The 22,847-nt window shown below is 47.4% G+C and overlaps 1 protein-coding gene and 1 long non-coding RNA gene across 11 annotated transcripts; one reads left to right on the forward strand and one right to left on the reverse strand.

Annotated features, from left to right (window-relative positions):
• The first annotated feature begins 8 nt into the window (after nucleotides 1-8).
• LOC140003153 (uncharacterized) lies at nucleotides 9-4,386 on the forward strand. Its single transcript, XR_011811203.1, has 3 exons — nucleotides 9-223; nucleotides 1,782-1,858; nucleotides 4,262-4,386. It is a non-coding gene; the product is annotated as an uncharacterized lncRNA (long non-coding RNA).
• Nucleotides 4,387-4,991: 605 nt separating this feature from the next.
• LHX9 (LIM homeobox 9) lies at nucleotides 4,992-22,847 on the reverse strand. 10 transcript variants are annotated; one of them, XM_027463105.3, is made up of 7 exons: nucleotides 22,697-22,847; nucleotides 22,332-22,450; nucleotides 17,660-17,778; nucleotides 16,060-16,262; nucleotides 15,122-15,477; nucleotides 10,180-10,382; nucleotides 6,183-8,999 (listed from the first exon to the last, which is right to left on the reverse strand). In XM_027463105.3, exons 3-7 carry the CDS (start codon nucleotides 17,774-17,776, stop codon nucleotides 8,742-8,744), a joined length of 1,137 nt encoding a protein of 378 aa, XP_027318906.1. In that variant the 5' UTR covers nucleotides 17,777-17,778; nucleotides 22,332-22,450; nucleotides 22,697-22,847; the 3' UTR covers nucleotides 6,183-8,741. The 10 variants fall into 10 exon arrangements, with proteins under 10 accessions (XP_012962162.1, XP_027318906.1, XP_038038651.1 ...); XM_038182723.2 differs by lacking the exons at nucleotides 22,332-22,450; nucleotides 22,697-22,847 and adding exons at nucleotides 17,874-17,942; nucleotides 18,038-18,242; XM_072042141.1 differs by lacking the exons at nucleotides 22,332-22,450; nucleotides 22,697-22,847 and adding exons at nucleotides 17,874-17,942; nucleotides 18,079-18,241.

Here is a 22,847-nt window from a genome sequence, read left to right on the forward strand (position 1 = left end):
AGTTACCCCTCACAACATCTCCCATCAACGCAGCAGTGAAAGGGGGATGCAGCAGACACTCCTCTCTGAGAGGAGTTGGTGAAAGAGACAGAGATATGATTCAAGAGTGCTTCATTTCCTACTTTCTGCCACTGTGAAGCTTTTGTTTTATCCTAAAGAAGGGACAAGTTCACCAAAAAAAAACGACAATAAAGGTTGTGTGAGGAAAGCAGCTGGGAATAAGGTATGTTCAGTTGTGGGATTTATACCTGGTAAGGCGTCTGTCATTAACAAGCATGTGTTGTGCTGATGAGACTGCCTGTGGGATCATGCACAGACTTTAGTTGTGCAAAATTATACAAAAGAAACAGCAATGCTCAAATTGAAAAAAAAAAAAAAAAAAAAAAAAAAAAAAAAAGTTTTAAAAAAATAGAAACTGGAGGATTTGACCTACTTGAAGTAAAAAGTATTCGCAATAAAATATTTAATGTCAAAACTCTTCAGAGCCTAAAAAGAGAGGCCCCTCAAGTCTAGTTATTGGAGAATCTACTTCCAAAAATCATTTTTCACTGCTACTTTTCTGTCCTAAAATACAACAACAAAAGACAACAACAACAAAATATATAAATTAATCAAAACAAACAAAAAAAAACTTTGGACATTTTTAGAACTGTTCTGAAGTGAATCTGAGTTCCATATAGGTCTTTTTTTTTTTTTTTCTCTGTTTTGAAATAGGTTCAAGGACAAAACCAAACTTTCGAGGCTTCTACATTTAGACTGTTGCGTTTGTAATGCAATAGGACAAAAAGACGTCAGGATCTGGATGCTATTTATAAATGATCTGAGCACTCCAAGCTATATAGTGTTCTAATGCCTCTGTTTTAGCAGTAAGTTGTGATTTTGAGAGCTTGTTGAATTGAGTCCATCCACAACAACAGCAGTGGTTTTAAATTAGAAACACTAATTTCTGATTACTGTGTATGTTTAGTGTCATGTTACTGTGACAGGTTAAATAGCAGAAGAAATCTACTCACTTGGAACAATTCTATTATTGCTGTACTTAGAAAGCACTCCTGGGTAGATGTTAACCTCTCTCTAATAGTTCATAAAGAACAGCAGCATTTATAACTTCTTAATTTGTTCCAGCATGATTCACAAAAAATGTATCTGTCCAAGGGTTTGATTATTAAGAAAAGCTTTGACCAAATAGGGTAAAAAATTACTTCAGCTAATATAGTTAAGGCTTATCCATGTACAGGAAACGAGGCATCTTCAAATAAAAAAGCAGAAAGAAAGCAGTAGTTTCTTTAAGACTGATATTCAGAGCTTCAGTGGTGCAGCATTTTATATCAAATATGCTAGCAGGCCCATAAAAGGCATGCAGTCCCATTCATGTACTTTACAGTATCCATTTACCTTTCTTTTCAAAAGCCTACTTCTTATCAAGTCAAATAATACTGCAATGGAAAACTAGAAAATAAAATGTGAGGTATAGTCTATCACTTGCGGCTGCAGCCTGACCAGTAATTGTATGAGTATCTTTGCAGATGAAAAATATTCACCTCTGAGTTGCCAAGTTGGTTGCTTTCTAAACTTATCTTACCTCCACTGCTGACATGACATGCATAGCTCCATATGTATTTGTTTGGTAAATTTAATTAGCAGCTATATCATATTAAGATACAATATTAATATATAGTTGGTGTTCTTCGTTTTCCTGATGACAAGTTTTATTTTACTGGTGTTGGGTAACATTTTGTCATTTTGCTTAGATAATTATTCCTGAAAATTTCTTGTTACAGATTGTTCCCTATTGCATCTCAGTCATAGGATCAACTTATATGTGGTCACAGAAGGCTACTTGGTCATTTCCACTCTGGTAAGTCCAGACTCCAAAAGGAAATTGGTGAAATCAGCTTTCATAGGATGATAAGTTACCACATTTCTATCAGTGACTGCTTATATTTGTAGTTTGATACCCATTCCATAGATTGTTCCTTCCTTTATTATTTATTTGTTCTGTGCATGAGTCTCACAGATTCAAAGTACTTTGCATCTGGTCAGACTCAGAAATCTATAATAAAGCATGTAACTGAGGTGCAAAAGGGAAACATATCTACCTTTTATTTGCTAGCACTAAAATAATTATTGTCAGTATTTTTATCCTTACTGTGCTAAGTCAAATTTGAAAAGAGGGCAAACCAGAAAATAACACTGATTTTTGTCAAGCTAAATTAGGCCTTTAGTCTAGCTCTCTGTTTCTAGCAGTAGCAAATACAAAAATTTCAAAGGATGGTTGCTTGAAATCCCATTTCCAAAAACAGAAGCACACTTGATCCAGAACTGAGTGCAGCCAAGAAGCTATCATTTCCAATATTTATCATATTAGTAAAAATAGAATTGAATGCATTTAATGTCATTTGTTATGATTAAAACTATTTGCAGTGTGGAACACTCTCACAGAAACATGCAAGCCATGAATTCAATGATTGCAGTAAATTTGATTTTCTAGATACTACAGGAATAGCTAGCAAAATAATCTGTGCACATAGGTGTTTCAAGGACTACTGTTTTTTGGTCCAAAGCTATGAAAAAGAAAAAGAGTACGAAAATACAAAATCATAACCTAAAAACTGCTTTGGAAAAAATGTCTTCCTTCAGAGAAGCAACAAGACAGAAATTATGACAACTGATTTTGCTCAAATGTGTAAGCCTGGAGAGTTGCTTCCTATAGGTTTGAATGACTTAAATAGATATGAAAGTACTGGTTATCTGAAGGCAAGACAAGGATATGTATCTAGGTATGTGTCGAGATGAGTCTGTGTCAAGTGAGAAGCGCAGAAGAATTGTTCAACATTGCAGAATAACTGAATAAAGTCTCCAACACTATAGTAGCTTCTGGAAATTCCAGTAGTATAATTTGTGTCCTGTATTTGGGTGAAGGAGAAAGAAATATTTTGAAGTCAATTTAATGCATGTGCCAGGTGCTTGGATTAGCAGCTCTGAAGAATGAAATCCAAAGCACAGAGCGGCATGGCTGTCCTATACATTCTGTCTCGTTCTGAAGGTTATGCTTTCTTTAGAGACAAGAGCGTAATTTAGTCTCTATGTTCATTCAGCTCCTGGCTCTAAGCCCGTGGAATCAGGGAGAGAATATTCACCAATTTCAGTCCGCTTTGGTGTCAGCCTTCTGTCATTTGACCTGGTCCTGCAAACCTTTTCTCTGGCAAATAATTCTTAGTCAGATGTTCTAGGACTGCACAAATTGGTTTCTATTTCAAGACCAGGAGTGCAAAGAAATGCTGCATCTAGATGTATCCACTAGAAAGAACCCCAACATATTTCTCACTTCTGACAAGTGAAAACCTAGGTTTGTCTTGCATTCTCTCAAATCTTGTCTGAAATTATTCCTTACTTTTCTTTCTTGTACAATGCTGCCTTTTCAACATTTACTCTTAGTGCAGGAAACAGGTACATGTATTCTTACTTTGTAAAAACCTTAGATTGGCTAATGCAGCTACTTGCACCAGTCAGAGCACTACGTACAGGATCATCTCCAAACAATAACATTGTTAAGAAAAGCAAACCTTACTATCACTAATCAGACAGGGAAACATAAAATTGTCCTGGTTGCAGTTCAATCAGTGACAATTTTACCATTGACTTCAGTGGAGCTTGTATTTCACCAGGAGTATTTAATTATTTTTTTTTTTTCTAATTTGAATCAGAATAAAAAAGCAGCACATGGACAATAATTTAGACTAGAAATATGTCTGTAAGTACGAAACTGGGGGAGAAGGAATCCAACTTATTAAAGAATGCAGTGATTTACAAAAGGAAAATTATAGTACATAAGTTTTCTCATGGCCCTAAACATCAACAACTTCTTTACCAATTTTAATAATTAATGTTTGTAAAATTTTCCTGTGGATAACAAGGGGAAACCACATTATGGCTGTCATATGAATAATCACCTTCCTACATTTCCTTTCTTTCTGCAGTAATAAATACACATAAGGCTTGGTTTAAGAATTTCACAATATACTTAAATTTCTGATCAAGCTGATTTGAATTAAGTCCTCCATGCTAACATTTTTCAATAGAACTTTACAACAGACTATAAAAGTGTTGTTTAAACAATACTTCCCATAATTGCCACCAATAAATGATACCTTTTTATAGCCGTTAGAACACTCTTGGTTACCAGTTTCCAGAGGTCGCTGCAGTAATCTGTACGTAACTTTGTGTTATGTTGTTAATAACTGTATGGTTTTCTTTTTAGAATTCAGAAACTGGAAGAGTTTAAGAAAACATGCAAAATGCTGCGGATACACGTAAGTGAAATATTTAATGTCCATCATTCATAAAAGTTACATTGTTTACATAGGGTTCATTAGTATATAATAAAAATGTCATCTTAATGAAAGATTTTCTGGCAAGTCTTTTATATGTTAATTTGTTTAACATATGCTTTGGCTATACAGCTAAATAGGAATATATTTTAAAAAATCTTTCTGCAAATAGTTGCTTAACAGTTACAAAACCTCATTACTAATAATTGGTTATTTTTACACTTGCTTGTCAGCTTGTAAAAATCATCTGCGATTTGGACTGGGAATCTTAGGAGCATCTATTTGTTACGTACTTGCTCATTGCATAGTGACCATGTAAACAGCTCAGGGAACCACAAATCATATCCATGTATTCTGAAAGTCATTGAAAATTTTACATACTGCTTATGTTATCTTATATTGATGAAGAATTTGGGGATTATTTTATTGTTGATGCTGATGGGAATTTTTTAAAAACATGTCAGTTTTATACAACAAGTTAAAAAACTAAAAAGTAAACACCAAATGAAATAATTTTATGCTGTGCAACAGTATTGCTACCTCATTCTTTTTGATTTTATATATATAACATATTGGAACTGCACTGTACTGCTTCTTTTCAAAAGAAAAGTTTAAATTAGTTGGAACAATTAGCTATGTGTTTACATAAAGTTAACTATGTTTGCATCAAATAAAATGTTTATTAATGAAAGCTATTATACAAGAAACATCAAAGAGAAATTCATCATACAGAAATGTACACTATATGTGACAGATGGAAAAGTGCATGCAGATTTGTCTTGTTTTTTTTTTAAAAAAAAAAAAGAATTCAGAAACAATAGTACTAAGGTTACTGGGTTTTGCTTCCTATGATCTTGAATGAGTGAAAAGTTCTCTTTGAATTTACAAAAATCCATTTAACAGATATGACTAGTACACATTAGCAAGCAAGTGGAATGAATGCACTCAGATTTTATTTTACAGGTACTTGTGCTTGACAAATGTGATATTTTGAAAGAAAAGTTTTCTTCAAATATGGGCCGGGTAGATTGCTGCCAGGTTGCTCTGGTTTTATACATAGTTTCTCTAAGTTTGTTTTTAATACCACACAATTTGTTGAAGCCTTCAGTTGTGTTAATTAGACACCATAAAATAACATATGTTTTGTTAACATTCAGGAAATGACATCAAGTCTTTTATTTTTATTTTTTGGCTCAATAGATTTTTAAATGTATGATTATCATAACCTAATATTGTCTTTGTCTTCACTGCAGTGGATTTCCGATCAAACTTTTCCCCTTCTTTTAATACTTTAGGGAATTTTCAAACGTCGGGATGTTTGGCTGTAATGCCCCATGATTTGTTCTCCCTGAAAGAAATCATAGTGACAATTTATTAAACTACAGAGCAACCTGGCTTTTCGGGGTCTGCAATTCTATTTTGTGTTCAATATACCTAGCATTAAATCTTGATTCATTTCATCATATTATTTAGGTTATATTTGTCATGCAATAACTTTAGCTACTAGTTCTCTGGCTTTTTTAGAAGTCTACGACAGGGTTTCAATATCAAATCAGTGGGGCATTACTTTGCATGTTCAAAAAGGGGGGTTAAGAGGCTAAAATCTAAATTGCACCAGCAGTAGCATACACATTGAATATGAAGAAATTGAAAACCTAAGAAGGAACCATATTTTAGAATATTTAAAAGGGCGTGTTTCCATGTTTAATACCAATTGTTCACAGAGACCGTAAAAGCAAAGAGACACACTGGAACATGTAGGCTTTAAATTAAAACAAAATAATAATAATAATAATAATTAAAAAATAAAAATAAAAAACTGATGGGAAATAATACTCCTTAGATTCAAAATGGTTTATTCACACAAATTTAATAGGATATATCACAATTGTTTGGTCCATAAATATTTAGGGGAAATAGTTTCTATACAATGCATTTATCAATAAACAAAGAAACATGGACAATTTTGCTAGACCACTTACTGTACTATAAACACGAAGCTCAATATATAAGATTATTGGATTTATCAACTATATCTGAAAGAGTGCACAACTGCTTTCTATGACATGTTTGTCCCCTCTAACAGGATACACCATAAAAAGAGTTTCAGAAATAAGAGGTAAAACAGTACAAAACTAGTGAGGTGTCAAAAGGGCTTAAAACAGTTAATTTAACAAACAACACATATATCCTGATTTTTCACAAACTTACTCCCAAGGTATATCATAAGGCACATAGTAGAACTGAGTTTTAATTAGTCTACTTAATAAAGTAGATCTCTAGTACCATATATTGTTCTGTCAAAGAACAAAATTTATAAGTATCAATATTTTTTACCTGTAAAAGTGTATTAATAAAGATCTCAGCCTTACCAAGGTTGTTTGGTCTGGTTAGTGGTAAATGCCCATAAGATAATAGAAATAGGAAAAGTCAAGATTTAATATCCTTAGAAGATGATAACCATACTTGCTAAATATATAATGGCAAACACACCTTTCTTCTATTACAGTGTTAACATCTCTTCCATCATCTTTTTTTTAAAAATAAGCTACTTTTCTGTGCTAATTTTCTAAAAACCCTGAGCAAAAATTACAATAATGCACTTTAATGTGGGCAGTGAACTGTCAATATGTAACCACACATTTATACAGCCAAAAAGGACACCTTTAAAATATATTAAATAGCCACTTTGACCACCAAAAAGGAGATTTGATGGTGTCTAAAAAGTGGGGTATATGTGCAAAGTTATTCTTAACAATCCACTAAAAGCAAGACATAGATCTTGACTGTTTTTTGTTCGTTTTGTTTCTGAGACTCTCCACAATCTAATTGGTGTTCAACTACAATAAAAGGATACAAATGAACATTCACCACTGCCCAGACCATTCAGACTTTTAGCTTAAATAAAATTAAAAAGAGAAAGATCACTATTGTAAACTAAGAAATGTATTCAGATCAGCATCCACAAGGCTTCTGAGTTTATCTGTTTTAAAATCATTCACTGCCAATTCCCAATTTTGTAAGAATTCTTGCTAACATTTTTTTTTCCGTTTATACAAAGTTTAAAAAGTTAAAGCATATGTTAAAGATAGTAATGAACTAAAGGTTTTAAGTTCCTGTGTTAAACAAAGAATCTGATACAATCTCAGGAAACATCTAAAGTAAATTCAAAATAGCAATGAGTAAATTGTACTAAAATCATATTCCTTAAACGTCTTAAGAAATTATATTTTGCTTATTTCCATTTTCCCTGAAAAAGTGTGATTTATCAAAAACTGGTTTTAACAGTACATGTGCGTATGCGTCCTTGGAAATCATTTTTGTGCTCACTAAAGAGGCTGTTTGCTTTAATAGCATGGCATCGAGGCCATGTAGCAAACTGCATTCTTTTTTTTTTTAATTCCAAATCAGTGCTGTGTGACCGATTGCAGAGAAAAAAAAAAAAAAACCCTCCCTGTGCAATTCCTCAGATCAGTGGGACTCCAAGCCTGAGCTGTCACTCTGCTGTTATTACTTTAATACTGCCCTTAGAGCAGTGAGCTCACTCTGGAGGGTGTTCCCCGCATCTTGCCTCCTGCCCGAGCAGACGGCGAAGGCAGAGACTCGCAGCGGCACCCCCACGCGCGGGCTGGGGCTCGCTCTGCAGCCCTCCACCAGCTTTCTGCGGTGGCCGAGGATGTCCCAGCTGGGTGAAGAGCTGCTGGAGGGGTGTTTGGCTGTCCCAGTGAGACTCCCCAGTGCTCAGCGGGGTCAGGCTTGTGACCAATGCGTAAGCAAAAAGCACTGGGACTTACAGTCTGACTAGTCCAATGATTAATTTAATTCGTTTTGCATTTATTTTTCTACACTTAAAAGAGAAATCATACAAAATTTGTAGATGCATTATAAAAATAAAATGAAATTTTGTGTTCTTAAATGCCAGGAGTGAACAAACAATCCTGAAGCAGCATTCTTTTGGCTATAATTAAACTGATTTTTGTCTGGTTATCAAGGAGGGAAAAGAAACTTCTGTTTTTGTAGTTAGTTTGTTTTTGTTTTTGCTGTAGTAGTAGTAGTAATCTTTTTTTCAAGATTCTGGAAATAAGTAACATACAATTTTAAGAGGCACTTATTGGAATGATTCATAACCTTCTCCTCAGTTGTCTGATGAATTAAAAAAATTTGAGTACAATTTATCAACAATAAATCTTCATTTATTATAGCAACATATTACTTCAAACTCATTTGCCAAGTGGCTGCAGATGCTACACATCAAGCTGTTTATTTTCCCAAATATTTTGTGGGTTTGTTATTTTGTATTTTTTTTTAAAAAAAAGGCTTGAAATTAATAAAAATTATAATAATAATAATAATAATAATAAAGAAGAAGAGTAAGATTTAAAAAAAAAAAAAAAAAAAAAAAAGGAAATGTTAGAAAAGGTTTGTTAAGGTAGTTTGTGAGGGGCTCCCGGATTCGTGGCTGTCCAAGTTAGAGGTCACTGATGTCACTACAGTGATAGTGGGATTGGTCAGGTCTGTTAAAGTGGTCGCAGTGCCGGGTGGAGTGAGTGCGCCGCTGTCTGCTGAGGGCGGTGCCGGAAGCGAGGTGCCATCAGCTTTATCGACACCCCCATTCTCCTGCCGCAAAAGGTTCCTTCTGAATTTGGCTCTCGCGTTTTGAAACCAAACCTGCAAACCAATCCCAATTGATTTCTTTACCGATGCTTGTTTGTGTTTGTTTGTCTTTGTTCTTGCTTTTACGTAATTGTCCTGCCGATTGATTTGTGTGGCCAATCGCCCAAGTCGCTCTACAGCTTCGCTCGCTACTGGTGGTCCTGACTACAACACGCGGGAGGGCCCGGCGCCACGGCGCTCGCTGCAACGCGGCAGCCCAGCCTGCAGACCTCGAGGGGCAGCCTTGGAAAAAACCTGCTCGCTCACGCACCCAAGGGGAGCGACTTCTTGATGGCCACATGGTGTTCTCTCGGGCTGGAGAGGTTTGGGGTCAAGACTCACAACAGAGATCGAGGCAAAGGCTGAATGAGCAGATTTTTGCCAAGGCTTGAAATTTATCTCGATCATTTTAAAAGGCTGACGAGGAAGGGAGGGAGGGGTGATTACACCATCCCTGTTGTACAGGTTGTTGATACGGGTCACCTAGTCTTTCTGTTCCGTAAGGTTCACTGGAAATGCTTTAGGTGGTATGTAACACAGACGAGCAATCGCTGCTAATAGATTCTCCTTCTACCTCGATCGCTGCCCTTCTTTGGCACTCTGCATGTAACACATCCCTCACTTTAACTTCGCTGAGCTAGCACGCACCTTTACGGGGATTTTTATTAACGTTGTCTGCTGGGCGCTTTTGCAGAGAGGTAACTTTTTACTACAGAGGCCCTTAGTGATAACAGGGAACAGGCTGGTCCTGGAGATCATAGCAGTCAAAGCTCCCCTCCTGTGTACCGGGGCATCAGCTCACTGAGGGGCCACATTCACTGCGGCACAGGAGCCCAAAGGCTTCACCCAGTGTGTGTAAAACAAGAAGGTTCGCTACCTCTATCCTTAGTGAGGCCACCACAAATTGACTACAGATTGCAGGGTATCTCCTGAGTTGGTAGGCTGTGGAGGCTGTTTCCTCATCTCGAGGATGCAACTACTTACAAATGACGTTGCAGTGTTTGGCTGCCTTTGGGTGATAAGGCACATATTTGGCACTCCTGCTGTGTAACACCGCACCCCTCTGAAAACCCACTAGGGACGCAGCTAACAGAAGTATTTGTATATATATCGCTCTCGTTACGCATACGGGAAATGCTATCGGCTGGCGGGGGTAGGGGAAAATGCTGGCAAGCCTGTGATGCTGGCTGCTTACCTGCAGAACTCTCTTGGTCAGGCCTGTTTTCTGGGCAAGCTGCTTGAGGTCCTTGGCATCTGGGTTGTGGTTGATAGCAAAGTAGGACTTCATGGTACGAAGCTGGTGGTGTTTGAAGGAGGTGCGCATGCGCTTTGTCTTCTGGGATGGGGGATAAGGCTGCTGGTCTCTGTCCAGGTGATCTGCCTCATTCTCATTACAACCTGGGCAATGAACAAAGGAAACGAGGAGTTAGTGGCCATGCCCCACGCAGGATAAATGAAACAAGGCAAAAATCGTCACGCGTGTACTATTTGGAAGGAAGGAAGCAAGCAAGAAAGAGAGGAAGGAAGAGCTATCGTGGTGCAAGAATAAGTACAGATGTGATAATTAAATGAGACAAAAAAAAAGATCAAGAAGATGACCTTTTCCTATTCTTAAAACACGCTATGTCTCCCAGGCCTTTACCTACTAAGGGCAGACTTAGGAAGTTATCTCTCCTTTGGCATTTATTTTCAAACAAGTCTTTTCCCTGTGGTGATGGTTTTGCTTTGGGCATCCACAGAGTCATTTGAAATCTCATTCAGATTTTGAAATCTCACCCACTGAAACACTCTTAGCTTGTGAGGAGAATAAAGGTCAAGCCAGCATTCTGAGTGTTCCTGAGCTTTCCCCCAAATCACAAGCACCTATAAAAAAAGATGTGCAGTGGGAAACTTTGTTATGACAGTTGATCAGGAAAGCATAAAATCTGGACTTTTTTTGATGCTAAAATGAATGTTTTTGGGCTCTGCCTGGGAGTTCATGTGAACTGCTCAGAGACTTTGCTCCATAAAGCATCTCCAGAAAGTGGCTGCACTGGGGCTTGATTCAGGCCCTCGGTCTCAGTCCTGATTTGCAGTAGCTCTTCGCCGGTCCTGATCTGTGACATTTCTACAAGCAAGCAAGCAGTGGCTCCAAAGCATAAGAGTTTCCCTGATTTCTCTGACTCAGGATTTTCAAAGTGTCTCCAAAAGGTGACTTTGTTCCAGATTACACTTTTATGGGTATGACTTGCACACTAGAGTTGCAGCTATTCAGGGACCGTGGCATCCTGTATTTTTCTTTTTGGCTTAAAAGCAATTGGGTTACTTTCAGGATCCCATTTTGTAAAGATAGCTCAGCCACACAGGAGAGAATTGATGATGTAATCACGGTAGACCATATTAATTAAAGAACAGCTTTAAAGAACAGCTAATTAAAAATATTTCCGAATGTGTGTAAACTAGATCAAGTTTCATTAGTTGCTCATTTGAATTTCTGAACTGCTCTCAAATAGTGGATTATTTACTAGGCCAAGTAGCTCCCGGTTTCTCCAAAAAGAGAGGAGAGAAGGAGAGAAATCGCACAATACAGAGACTGATGTTGACAGTGCTAAAAACAGAGGCAAAACAACTTGAAACCAGGAGAAAATAAAAAGCTTCTTGAAGGTGCTTTCTCTTTTGAATTATAAGACGAGTCAACAAGAACAGATGCTGGTAAGACAACACTTTGACAGAAAATCAGGTGAATAGTTAATTATAGCTAGGTTTGCTTCTGGGCTTGGTAGGAAGTATATCTGCACTTTCAAACAAAGTGAGCTGACACTTCTGAAAATACCAGGGGTTGAAATTTGCCTCGAAAACAATTTCAGACCAGATTTGGCTTGTATTTACTCCTTGTTTTCACAAGCAATCACACTGCCTTCAGTCAAGGCGTGTGGGCAGTAACTCGCACGCTGACATAAATCAGATTACCAGAATTCAATCCTTGAGTTTCACTTCAGACAGTTGCAAGCTGCTTGTTTGTTTGCTTTCCTGTTCTTCCCCTCGGATCGCTCACGTTTGCAGCAGCAAAGCGAACTTCCTCGGGCTCCTCTGTCCTGCTCGCTGCCTTTGGTTCTGTGGGCTGCTTTTTGTCCCTGATTGACTTGGGCTTTCATTTTCACCAGGAAACGGGAACGGGGCTCACAGCATCCTCGGACAAGCCTAGCTAATGCAGTGATAAGAGCAGGCTCTGTTTTGCACGGGTGGCGCAGCGCTGCGTGGCTGTGCCGCGCGGTGTGCGGAGCTTTACGCTGCTGCCCGGGAAGCAGGGGGAAGCGAAAAATCGGGCAAGACGTCGTTGCTCATTTCATTGCCACGGGATCACGGGGCTGTGAATTTAATTTTGCTTTGGAAAGAGCTACAACAGTTTGCTTTTTATTGCCAAGAATTTTTCACATGTATACTGTGAAATAAAGTAAACAGCTCTTTCAGCAACAGCTGTGTAAAATATTTTCCTAGGGAAATCTTCTTCACCATCTCATTTCTATATCCTGTGGGCTGTAAGTCAACACGGTTTCCCTCAAAATACATATTAATTCTGTGATATAAGAGGTAATATAGAGAAAGCTTTGAATGTTTTAAGTACTTTTGAATACTTTCTCCCATTTTTTCACGTTGCTTCCAGGCACTTCACCGGTAGGAACGGCTTTTACCTCGGATCATTTCGAGTTATTTATCGTTGCGTTCCCACTTTACAGCCGGGGAGCTGCGAGGCAGCGATCAAAGCGCTGACCAGAGCAGAGCAGAGCAGAGCAGAGCAGAGGGAGGCTGCTGTGGCTCCGGAGGCGGAATCCGGTCCCTCCTGGCCCCGAGCTGCGCTCCCCGGGACAAAAGGAGCTCGGGGCCGGGGGCGCTGGCACACACACGCGTTTTTACGCGCGGCCGGCTGGGGACGGCGGTTCAGTGGCACTGACCCGAGCCCGGCTCGCTCCCCCGATGGGAAACTCTCTCCACATCGCCCCGGACAACCTGGGCTTCCCCTTCCCCTCCGGGTGTTAGCGGGGGGGCTCTGAGCAAACCGGGGGCGACGGGAGCGAGCCTTTGGTGGCCGCCCCTGGGGACCCGCTCGGCCGCGGGGAGGCTGCGCCGCGCCGGGGGCTGCGGGGAGCGGGGGCTCGGCCGGGCCGGGCCGGGCCACAGGGGGCTGCGAGCCGGGCCGGGGGAGGCAGGAGCCGCCCCCAGCACCCCGGGGTGCGGGGCTGAGCCCCTGTCCCTGCGGGGCCGTGCCCGGCGGCCGCCCGCCCGCTGGAAGCGGTGCCCTGCTCGGCCTCGCGGGGCCGGGGCCGTGAGCGCGGGGCGGTGGCCGCCAATTGTTGGGAGACTTTCGTGTTTCGGGAGAAACGGTTTCGGCTCCCGCTGCTCGTTTCGGGACGGGCACAGCCTCCTGTTCCTCCCCCTGCAGCCGGAGCGCGGAGGGGCGGTGGGCTGCAGTCGTTTGCGCCGGCTGCGCGGTTTGGCTGCAAGCTGTGTTTTGTCGAGAGCGTGTGTCAGCGCTGGACATGGCTCGGTAATGCCTTAAACGACTAAATCAAAGCATTACGGCCCTGCCGGGTCACAGTTCTCGGCCAGCTAGAGCGAGTCCAAAGCATCAGATTAAAGCGGCTTGTTTGTTTGTTTGTTCTGGTTTTAATTCTGAGAGATCTCGATGAAGTGAGCTACATTTTTATCGTGAGCAGTGGTTTTTAATCCCATTTTGGAGTCGGCGAAACAACTTACATCCCCCGCTGGTGTAACGAAGGAGACTTTTAGGACTAGCGCACGAGAACTCTGACAGCGCCTGCAAATAATGCCTCTCGCGAGTCCTGACCCGAAGCTTAGGGGCTGTTTCGTCATATCCACAGCTTTTCGTTTTTCCCTAATTTCCCATCCTAATCCTGACGAGAAGCTGTCCCTAAATATTTCTGTTTAAGGGGGATTTTTAGGGGATGTGGGTGAGAGGGGGGGAACCGGAGGCATAGGCGCCCCCCCACCCCCTCAGCAGCCGGGACTGAGCGAGCCCTGGCTGTGCTACAGGTCCCCTTTTCTTTAGCAGCTTTCAGCACTGATTGGAAACCGCTCCGGAGCCAGGGATTCCGATGTCATCTTCAATTAACAAGGAACAATTAGCGCCGTGATTGCCCTGGCTCCGAGGCCCGCGGCTCCGAGGAGATGCAGCAGCTCCCGGCCCGCCAGGAGGAGCCGCGCAGGGGCCCCCAGTGGCAGCGAGCGGCTTTGGGGCGGAGGGAGGCAGGGAAGGAGGCAGGGAAGGAGGCAGGGAAGGAGGCCGGGAGGCCGCAGCTCGCTCGCGTCCCTCTCCCTGCGCTCTCTGCAAGCATTTTGGGGTCGGGAGCTGGGTAATTGGGCTTAACCCTCGCCGCTTTCTTCTCCCGCCTGGTGAACCCCCGCCTGAAGCGCCCCGCCGCCGGCCGCCAGCACTGTCTCTAGACACGGTTTGGGGACTTAAAGTGGCTGGAGGTAGGGGGGATTTAAGGCAGAGCACCACCCGCTCCCTGCCTCCCCTTAAGAGAGCAGAGCCCGTTCTCGTTAATTACATTTGTTAAGGCTTAGTTGCAGGGAACAGCATTTATTCGTTGGCCTCTTGTGCAGCTCGGATGTTTATGTGCCAGTAAAACGGGACTGTTAGCCCGAAGAGTTCATTGCTACGTGTTGCCTATCTTTATTGAGTGCACGCATACTCCATTGACGCCGTAGGAGCCATGCACTGCCTTTTCCCTAAAATTATTTTTTTTGCTGATCCTTTTGGGTGCTTTTAATTTGAGGTCTGAATGACGAAGTGGTTTTTGTTCGTAAAATACAGATAACGGCACCGCTATCTCTGAGGTTCCTATGGAGAAAGAACTCCGCGGTGTTTGTCAGGGATTTGTTTTGGTTTGGTTTTGTCTTTACCCTGGGAAGTGGCTAAGTTTGGGTGCTTGACATTAATAGGCAAAGACAGCCCTCGAGGAGGGCTGCTGCTAGCTTCCCCGCAACCCCTGCAGCCCTCCGAGGGCTGTTTGTCTGATTGCCCAGTGCTTCAGCAAGGTTTGGCCTGCCCGGGTCCCTCACCCACTGCCTAGCCCAGGGGAAGCCCGAGCGAGCTCTCTGCGGAGGGGCAGGGGAGCTCAGTGTGTGTTTCCCACCTGAGTTGTAGTTGACGATGTCCACTCCTAGGGCAGGGCTCTTTCTTTTCCTGGGCCTCCCCTTCTGGACCGTGCCGGTGCCGTTGAAGTAAGGCAGCGCCAGCCCTCCGCTCTTGGCTGCCAGCTCGGTGTAGCTCAGCTGAGGGGGGTATTCTCCTTGCAAAAGGGACTCGAAGTGGGCCCTGCAGTAAACCAGGTTGTCCTTCATGCCAAAGTGATCGCCCGTGGTCAGAGTCTTGTTGCAGGTGGTGCAGGTGAAGCAGCTCAGGTGATACACCGACTCCCTGGCTCTCATGACCATTTCAGAGGCCGAGATCCCAAGGTGGCAGCGGGCACATCTCTGCACGGAGAACCTTCTGAGGGAAACGGAGAAGTGGGCATCAACGAGGCAAGCAGGGGAAGGCCGCCCCCGCCGCTGCCCACCCGCCTCCTTCCCGGCCGGGGGGGGCGGCGGGGAGCCCCCGGCCCCGGCCCGAGCTGCTGGGAGCAGCGCCTGGGGACATTTTCCGCCGGGTGGCCCCGTTCCCTTGGGCGTGCAGAAGCTGCCCCACCGCCAGTGAGCGCAGACAGGGGCGGGTGGGACCCCTAAAAGCTCCCCCTGCTTTTAGGGCCGAGGAAGGGGCTCCTCGGGTCCCGAGCGGTGGAAAAACCGGCAGGCAGCGGGCAGGGGGAAACTTTGGCTGGCTCCTGGCTGCCTTCGCTGGGGGCTACCCCAGGGCAGCGGGACAGCCGAGGCACGGCTCCTGTGGGGCTCGTGTGCCCCACACCCCCCCGGCCACCCGTTTGGGGTCGGCACGGGGGAGACTGCAGGGAGGGGACAGGGGCATGCGGTCAGGGAACCGGCGGCCGCAGAAAGCCGCCTTTGCAAGCCCGTGTGGAATTAAAGCGCGTTTCGCGTGGAAATGCCTTGTGAGGGGCTGCGGTTTTGCTTGCTGTACCTGTAGTAATCCTCCTTGCAGTAAATACTGCCGTCCTTGGCAAAGCAGGTGAGCTCTGACTCCAAAGCCAGTTTACATTCACAGCACTTAAGACACCTGAGGTGCCACTGTTTGTCCACAGCCAGCAGGTAATATCTGTCGGAGATCTTCCCTCCGCAGCCGGCGCACAGAGCGGGCTTCTCGGGGCTCAGGGGGGGCATGTTCTGCAAGACAACCGCGCCGCGACCACGGGTCACACGGGGCTGGGACGCTCCCCGCGACCCCCCAGCACCTCTACCGGGCTTCAGCTGCCGGCTGCACCCCGCTATCCCCCCCCCAACAGCCTCACGGCTTTGGGACATGTGGAGGCGACTGCTTAGGCCTCGGCAAGGGAAGCAGAGCCGGTTCTTCTCCGGGTTTGGCAAGTTACATCTGCAGCTTCCCCGTCGCTCTTGCCTGTGGATCGGGGCGCTCCGGGGGAACGGCGTTTCCGAGCAGGGCAGCACCGCTCTGCTGCGCTGCAACTCTGGGGCACGGGTGCGCGCTCCCGGCAATTTTCCCCCATGCTCCAAGCAGCCCCGAGCCCGTCTCTGCAGGCGAACGGGCCGCTTACGAGCGGAGCTGGGGAGAGGAGACAGGTGGATGCTGCAAAGAGCAGCGAGCGCTCAGCCCCGGGCCGGGTTTCGTCGAAAACCAGCATCTTTTGGGCAAGCAACTCGTGCGGGTTGCCGGGGCCGGGCGCCCCCGGAGCAGCCGGATCCGCACAAAGGGGCACACGGAGCGGCCGCCGCAACAAAAGCTCCGCCGCGGAGCCCGGGGCTGCTCTCGCCGGGAAAGGAGCGGGGAAAACGGGCCCCCAACACCCCCCTGTGCAGCCACAAGTGTGTAAAAGCGGCAGCTCCGCGGTCATTTTCCGACCCGAAGTTGTGCTGCGCGCCCCTTTCTTACAGCGATGGGAAAGGCGAGGGGGATTTACATTGCAAATCCTCCCGCAACAAAGCGGGGGCTTTTTTTTAGGAGAGAGGGGGGGAGACCCCAGGGCCCGAGGCGGCGGCGCAGGCTCCGGGCCGTTACTTTGTGCCCGGTCCTTGCGGGGCCGCAGAAGCCCTACAAGTGGGCGAGGGGGGGCACAGAGCGCTGCGGGACCCCCCCGCTGCCGCACCAAAGCGGGCTTGGCGCTCGGGGAGAGCCCCCTCTCTGCCAGCCCCCCGCTCGGGGCCAGAAACGGCGAGGAAAAGCGAGCAGCCGGGGGGTGCAGGATTTCGTTTGGGAGGTGCGAGCAGCGCGGAAAGCGGAGCACACATCGCAGCCCCGCTCGGACGGGGCACGGCCACCGCAGGGCTGCTCGCAGCGCCCCGAGCAGCGACCCCAAATAATCCCCCCGTGCTCCGGAGAGCACACCCGGCAGTATGGAGGGGACAAATGCAAGTGAGCCCGGCCCGGCACGGCCCGGCCCGGCACCCGGCCTTACGGGAGGCTGGCCGGGAACAGTTTCTACAAGCTCAGGGTTGCGGGGAAGGGGCAGGGGGGGCAGCGCCTTTGGCTGCCCCCAAGTCGGGGCTGTCCCGTGGGGGCCCACGCTCGCAGGACCCCTCTCGAGAGGGGCCAGCTCCCTCCTTACCGTTTCTCGGCCGTTCATCTGTCCCCCTTTGGCCAGGCGGGACTCGGTCTTGGATCGCCTCTCCATCTCCTCCATGATTCCTTGGATATGGCCTCCGGAGATCCCGTGGAAAAGCATGGCTGGGGGACGGAAAGGACAAGTATTTTCTTCTGCTCTGCACCCCACTATTTCCATATACAGACCCCAGAGTCTTTAGATCATCCAAAAGGTTTACACCGAGGCGCACAGCGCAGGGAGGGAGGTTGCAATAGGAGCTTCTCTTTGCACAAGCACCGAGGGCTTCCTGAAGATGTGCAGAAAACAAACAAGGGGGAGAAAATGTGATAATAATTAATTTAAAAAAATAAAATAACAAAAGCGAGCTAAAGGATCTGTTACTGTTCTGAAGAGCCGGGGCTCCTGTCTGGAGAGACTTGGACCTGGGGCAGTAGAAGCGCTCGGGAAAGGCTATAGTTTTGAATACAAAGAAAGCAAAAAGAAGTGCTATTTTCAGCAGTCCCTGGTTGCTTTAAAGTTCCCAGTGCCTGTAGGTTGGATTTGGGACTGCTGCTTTCCGGAGCTCTGTCCAATTTGTTAAGAGACTAAAGCCAGCCCATTTTTGATAATTTAGTAGGAGGAGTTCTCTCCCTTGAGCTGCCACTGATTTTTATTCAGACAACAAAGACCTGTCATACTCCTCTCAACCCCTAGTGATGGGCAAGCCGTGACAAACACCGCGGCCGGGCTGGGGGTGGGCTGGGGTGGGCTGGGGTGGGCTTTATCGCCTCCCCCAAACCCGGAGCCCCGCGGGCTGGAGGCGCCCGGGAGGGGCCGGGCCGGGCAAAGGGGTACGGCTCTGTGCCCGGGGTGGGGAAGGGAAGGGAAGGGAAGGGAAGGGAAGGGAAGGGAAGGGAAGGGAAGGGAAGGGAAGGGAAGGGAAGGGAAGGGAAGGGAAGGGAAGGGAAGGGAAGGGAAGGGAAGGGAAGGGAAGGGAAGGGAAGGGAAGGGAAGGGAAGGGAAGGGAAGGGAAGGGAAGGGAAGGGAAGGCCCCCACCCCCGCTGCGGTCTCGTCCCTCGGCCGCTCCCCGGCCGCCGGCTGCGAGCGCTGGTTGCGCGCAGGGGTCCGGGCGATGCATTCCTTCCCGGCTAATCTCTCTCCCTGCTCCCCCTCCCCTCCTCTCCCCTTTTTCCTACTTACTTTTCACACCACTCTTCCTTGCCTTTCTCTGGAACAGCTGCCGGCTGTTTCCTGACACCTCGATCCCCACTGAAGGATCTTCCTGGCGGCAGCTCTGCGCTCCTCGCTCCCTGGGGGACGCTCCACACCAAGCCCGAGCGCGGCTAGTGAAACAAGTACCCCAGCCCCCACTTCCTTTCCACAGCATCCCAGAGACATCCTCAGGGGCTCCTCGAGTCACCTCTTCCATGTAACCCAAGATCCAGGCAGCCCGTTTCCTCCCTTCTCTTTCCCCCTAAGTAGCTAAAATTAATGTTATTTGCAGATTGAATGTTGCTACATTCCTCCGAGTGCCAGAATACAGCTCATAAAACACAATTTCACACAAAGATGAAGTCAATCAAGTGAAATAAGCCGGGATTTTTTTTCTCTGTTGGCACACTAGACCCTGGACAGCAGGGCTGCTATTTACTGTAAGTAATGTAATTAGCCCTTTTGGATGGAAATCAATGTGTTGTATGTGTGTGTGTGTTTTAATAAGAGAGTAATAGCTATAAAACCGACGAGACTCAAAGGGGTAAGGGAATCTCCTTAAAACGGATAGATGCCGCCACAAGCCCGAGTCTCCTGCAGAGCGCTCACGGTCAAAAAAGAAAAAAAAAAAAAAAAAAAAGGAAGAAAGAGAGAGGAAGAAAGAGAAAGGAAGAAAGGAAGGAAGGGAAAGAAAGAAGGAAAGCAAGAAAGAAAGAAAGAAAAGAAGGGAAGAAAGGGAGGAAAGAAGGGAAGAAAGAAGGGAAGAAAAAGAAATGAAAAACAAAAAGACATTAAGGAAAGAAGAGAGAGAGAGAAAGACAGAAAGGAAGAAAGAAAGGAAGAGAAAGAAAGGAAGAAAAAAAAAGAAAAAGAAAAACCTGCGCGTGGGGAAGGAGGAGGGAGAGAGAGGCTTTCCTTGGAGCAAACAAGTCAATTAGCACAACAAGGCGTCAGGAAAAAATACCCGGGGTGGCTCCGTCCGGGCTGCGGGGGCTGCTCGCCCGGGCCCCCCCTCGCCGCGTGCCCCCGCCGAGCCCAGGCGCGGCCGGGAGGGGCAGGGGGCTCGGGCAGGGGGCTCGGGCAGGGCCGGGCAGGGGCCGGCCGGCTCCTCGGGGGGCCGTAACCCCCCGGCAGGGCAGGAGCGTGTGCCGGCTGCTCGCTGCTACCTGCCGCTGCCCGCAGAGACGAGAAAGCCCATCCTGGGACGCTTTGGGTCGAGAGGTTTTAAGAAAATCCCCTCCCGGCCGTCCTGCCGGGCTGCGCTCCGGCGTGTGCAGGGCACGGGCACCCCAAACCGGCCCGGGGCACCCCAAAGCCGGCCCGAACCCTCTCCCGGAGCAGGGGCAGGGGCTGCCGGATCCCGGCAGGCTGGGCTGTGGATGCGCAGCCCTACCTGAGCCCCTCGGCGCCGCTAGGAATAATTGGGCAGGCTCGTAACAAAAGTCGGGAGTGAGCGAGCCCCCCCCGGCTGGGCACGGTTAATTACCGAGGGCTGCGCCGTCAGCTAGCGGCAGGGACACGCTCCTCCGGAGGAGGCCGGGCCTTCCTAAAGCGTGCCCTGCTCGGCGTGCTGGTGCCGCCGGAGCGCTTCTTACCTAAAGGGACACCGAAAAGTTCGTTGCTAGCATCGAACCTGACTTCTCCGTGTCCGAAAGGCCTGGGGGACATCACGGTACAGATATTTCAGCGCCCCGGCTGCAGGTTGGCACCGCGGAGCCCGGAGGCTGCAGCGCGGAGGCCGCCGGCTCCGGCTGCTTCTCTCGGCAAGGGGAGAGAAAATCCCACAAAGAGCACAACGGGGAACCTAAAATCCAAATCCACCACTTCATCCCCAATGGATCCGTTTGCATTAGCACTCGGGCCCTCAACGCGGTGTCCCCTTGCGGGGCGCTTTCCTCTCCCCCTGCGCCGCAGCGCGCCGGGGATGCTGAGCGATGCGCCGTGCCCACAGCACCCCAGCTCCCCGGCAGGAGGTCTGGGGGCTTTCCTCCCTTCCGGGACACCTTGGCACGGGTGTCCCGGGCCGCCGAGGGTGCCAGGGGACGTGTGGCCGCGGGGACCCGCGCAGGGACCGCGCCTGCTGAGCGCGGCGGCCCCGGGTCTGGGCTCGCCCCCAGCCCCATGGCTAGTCCGGCGATTAGCCGGGTCACCGGCACCGCGCTCCTCCCGGCCACGGGCGACGGGCTGAAGCCCCTTACAGCGTGAACGACCTTGCGCTTGGTCGGCAGGGTCCGGGGCAACGGCTACGTGCAAATTAATTATCGACCGGCGGTAATTAGCAAAGGAAGGGGAGGGCGCCGGGCAGCGCTGCTTGGGGTCGCGCCGTGCCGCCGGTGCCAAAGTCGGGGGAAGAGCAGCAGCAGGACCGCGACCCTGGGCCGGGGGCAAAGTGGGGGGTGAGAGGACAAGACGGGTCTGTTCCTAAAGCCTAACGCTATTTCGTGCTCTGATGGCTGGCGGTGGAGTGCGGTGCTGTTCCCGCTCAGCCCCCTCGCTTTGTGAAGTCTGCGCCCAGTCCAACCAATCTAGACACAAAGAAAGAAAATTTTCGTGGGGTTACATCCGTCGGCGGCGGTATGGAATTAGCCGATTTTCTCAGCATTGAGATGATTGCGTTTTCTAAGAATAAAAATTAAAAAAGCCCGGTATTGTTTAAAATTCCTCCTTGGTGTCCGCAGCAGCATCCTCTCCCATCTCCCCCTTTCTCCTGCCCCTCGCCTGTAGCCCGGAGCCGAGCAAATGCCGCTCAGCCGGGGCAGGGAAAGCCCGGCACAGCCGGCACCGAACGGAAAAAAGGAAAAGCCCGGCGCATTTGTACCTCCCGTAACTGCAATGCACGGAAATTAAGCCTCGCATTCAGCCTCTGAACGAGACGGTGCTTAACTGAGAAACCACGAGGCGCTTGGCAGGGTAAGCCCAGGCGCATCCCCACGGCCAGGCGCTGGGGTAACCCGAAGCCATGGCAGTGCCAGGGGGAAGCAGGAGAGGCAGGTTATTGTCTGACACGGAACTGTGCGAACCGAGCAGGACCTCAGCTCTGTGAGCTCCTCGCTTCTCTCGTGTTCACCTCAGCCTCATTCGTGCTCCGGTTGTCATTAAGCCGCTGGAAATGAGCGTGCTGCGCCGCTTTTGGAGGGCGCACCCGTAAAGGCTAGCCTCGCAGCCAGGTGAGAGGAGCCATTCCACGGCAAGAAAAAAAGGTATATAAATAAGAAAAAGAAAAAAAAATAAAGGGCGCGGGCTCCTTTTTATTAAGCTGAATGGCTCAGTCTTCCCAGGCTGCGATTTTTCTAGATTAAAACACACACGCACCAAATGTTGTCTGCGAATACACCTGGGGAAACGACCATTCCGTGGTGTTTAAAGGGGAACAAAAAAAAAAAAAAAAAAAAAAAAAGCACAGCGCCGAAGAAACACCCCGCAAATGACATCCGTGAGGTCGCAATAGCTGCTCTGCTAGCACAGGCTCATGCAGGATCTTACCTTGAGACCTTAGAAGCTTCTTCCAAAATTGTACCCTCCTTAATGAGTGATGAGGGATGGCTTTTGGATGGAGAAGAGAGGCGATGATCTAGCCAGTAGATGGAGGTTGTTCCTTGTTCCTAGCAGAGGATCCCTATGTTAATTAAAATAAACAAGCTGCTTGGTGGAGGTTTTTCCCCTCTCCCTCTCCCCCGCTACACAGCCTCTAATGCAGAATTGACGTGAATTTCTAACCTCTGACCCTTCGCCAGCGTACGCTTATACCTGCCTTTTATTTTCTGTTGGCTTCAAAATATTTCTCCAAACAAACCAAACAAACAAACGAAAAAAGAGAGAGAACGAGCAGAAAGAGGACTAAATCCCACCTCTCGGTTTGGGCTGCCTCGCTGGATTCTCTTGATTAGCTGTCTCAGCTCCTCAGTAATCAGGTGAGGTGTTAATGGGGAGCTGGTTGTAAATAAAACTAATAAAGCAAAGAACATATTAGGAAATTAAAAAAAGGCGAGGACTGGGAGC

Source organism: Anas platyrhynchos, chromosome 8, assembly GCF_047663525.1.
Source record: "Anas platyrhynchos isolate ZD024472 breed Pekin duck chromosome 8, IASCAAS_PekinDuck_T2T, whole genome shotgun sequence".
Lineage (NCBI taxonomy): Eukaryota > Metazoa > Chordata > Aves > Anseriformes > Anatidae > Anas > Anas platyrhynchos.

What these genes read in the sequence shown, in the direction of transcription:
- LHX9 (XM_072042142.1), bottom strand. Translation starts at nt 19,065, where the DNA reads ATGGAAGAGGTGACTCGAGGAGCCCCTGAGGATGTCTCTGGGATGCTG. An exon ending in AAGGAAGAGTGGTGTGAAAA is followed by an intron (nt 17,779 to 18,836) that starts GTAAGTAGGAAA and finishes TCCGTCCCCCAG; the next exon opens with CCATGCTTTTCCACGGGATC. An exon ending in TGACCAAGAGAGTTCTGCAG is followed by an intron (nt 9,000 to 10,179) that starts GTAAGCAGCCAG and finishes ATTGGTTTGCAG; the next exon opens with GTTTGGTTTCAAAACGCGAG.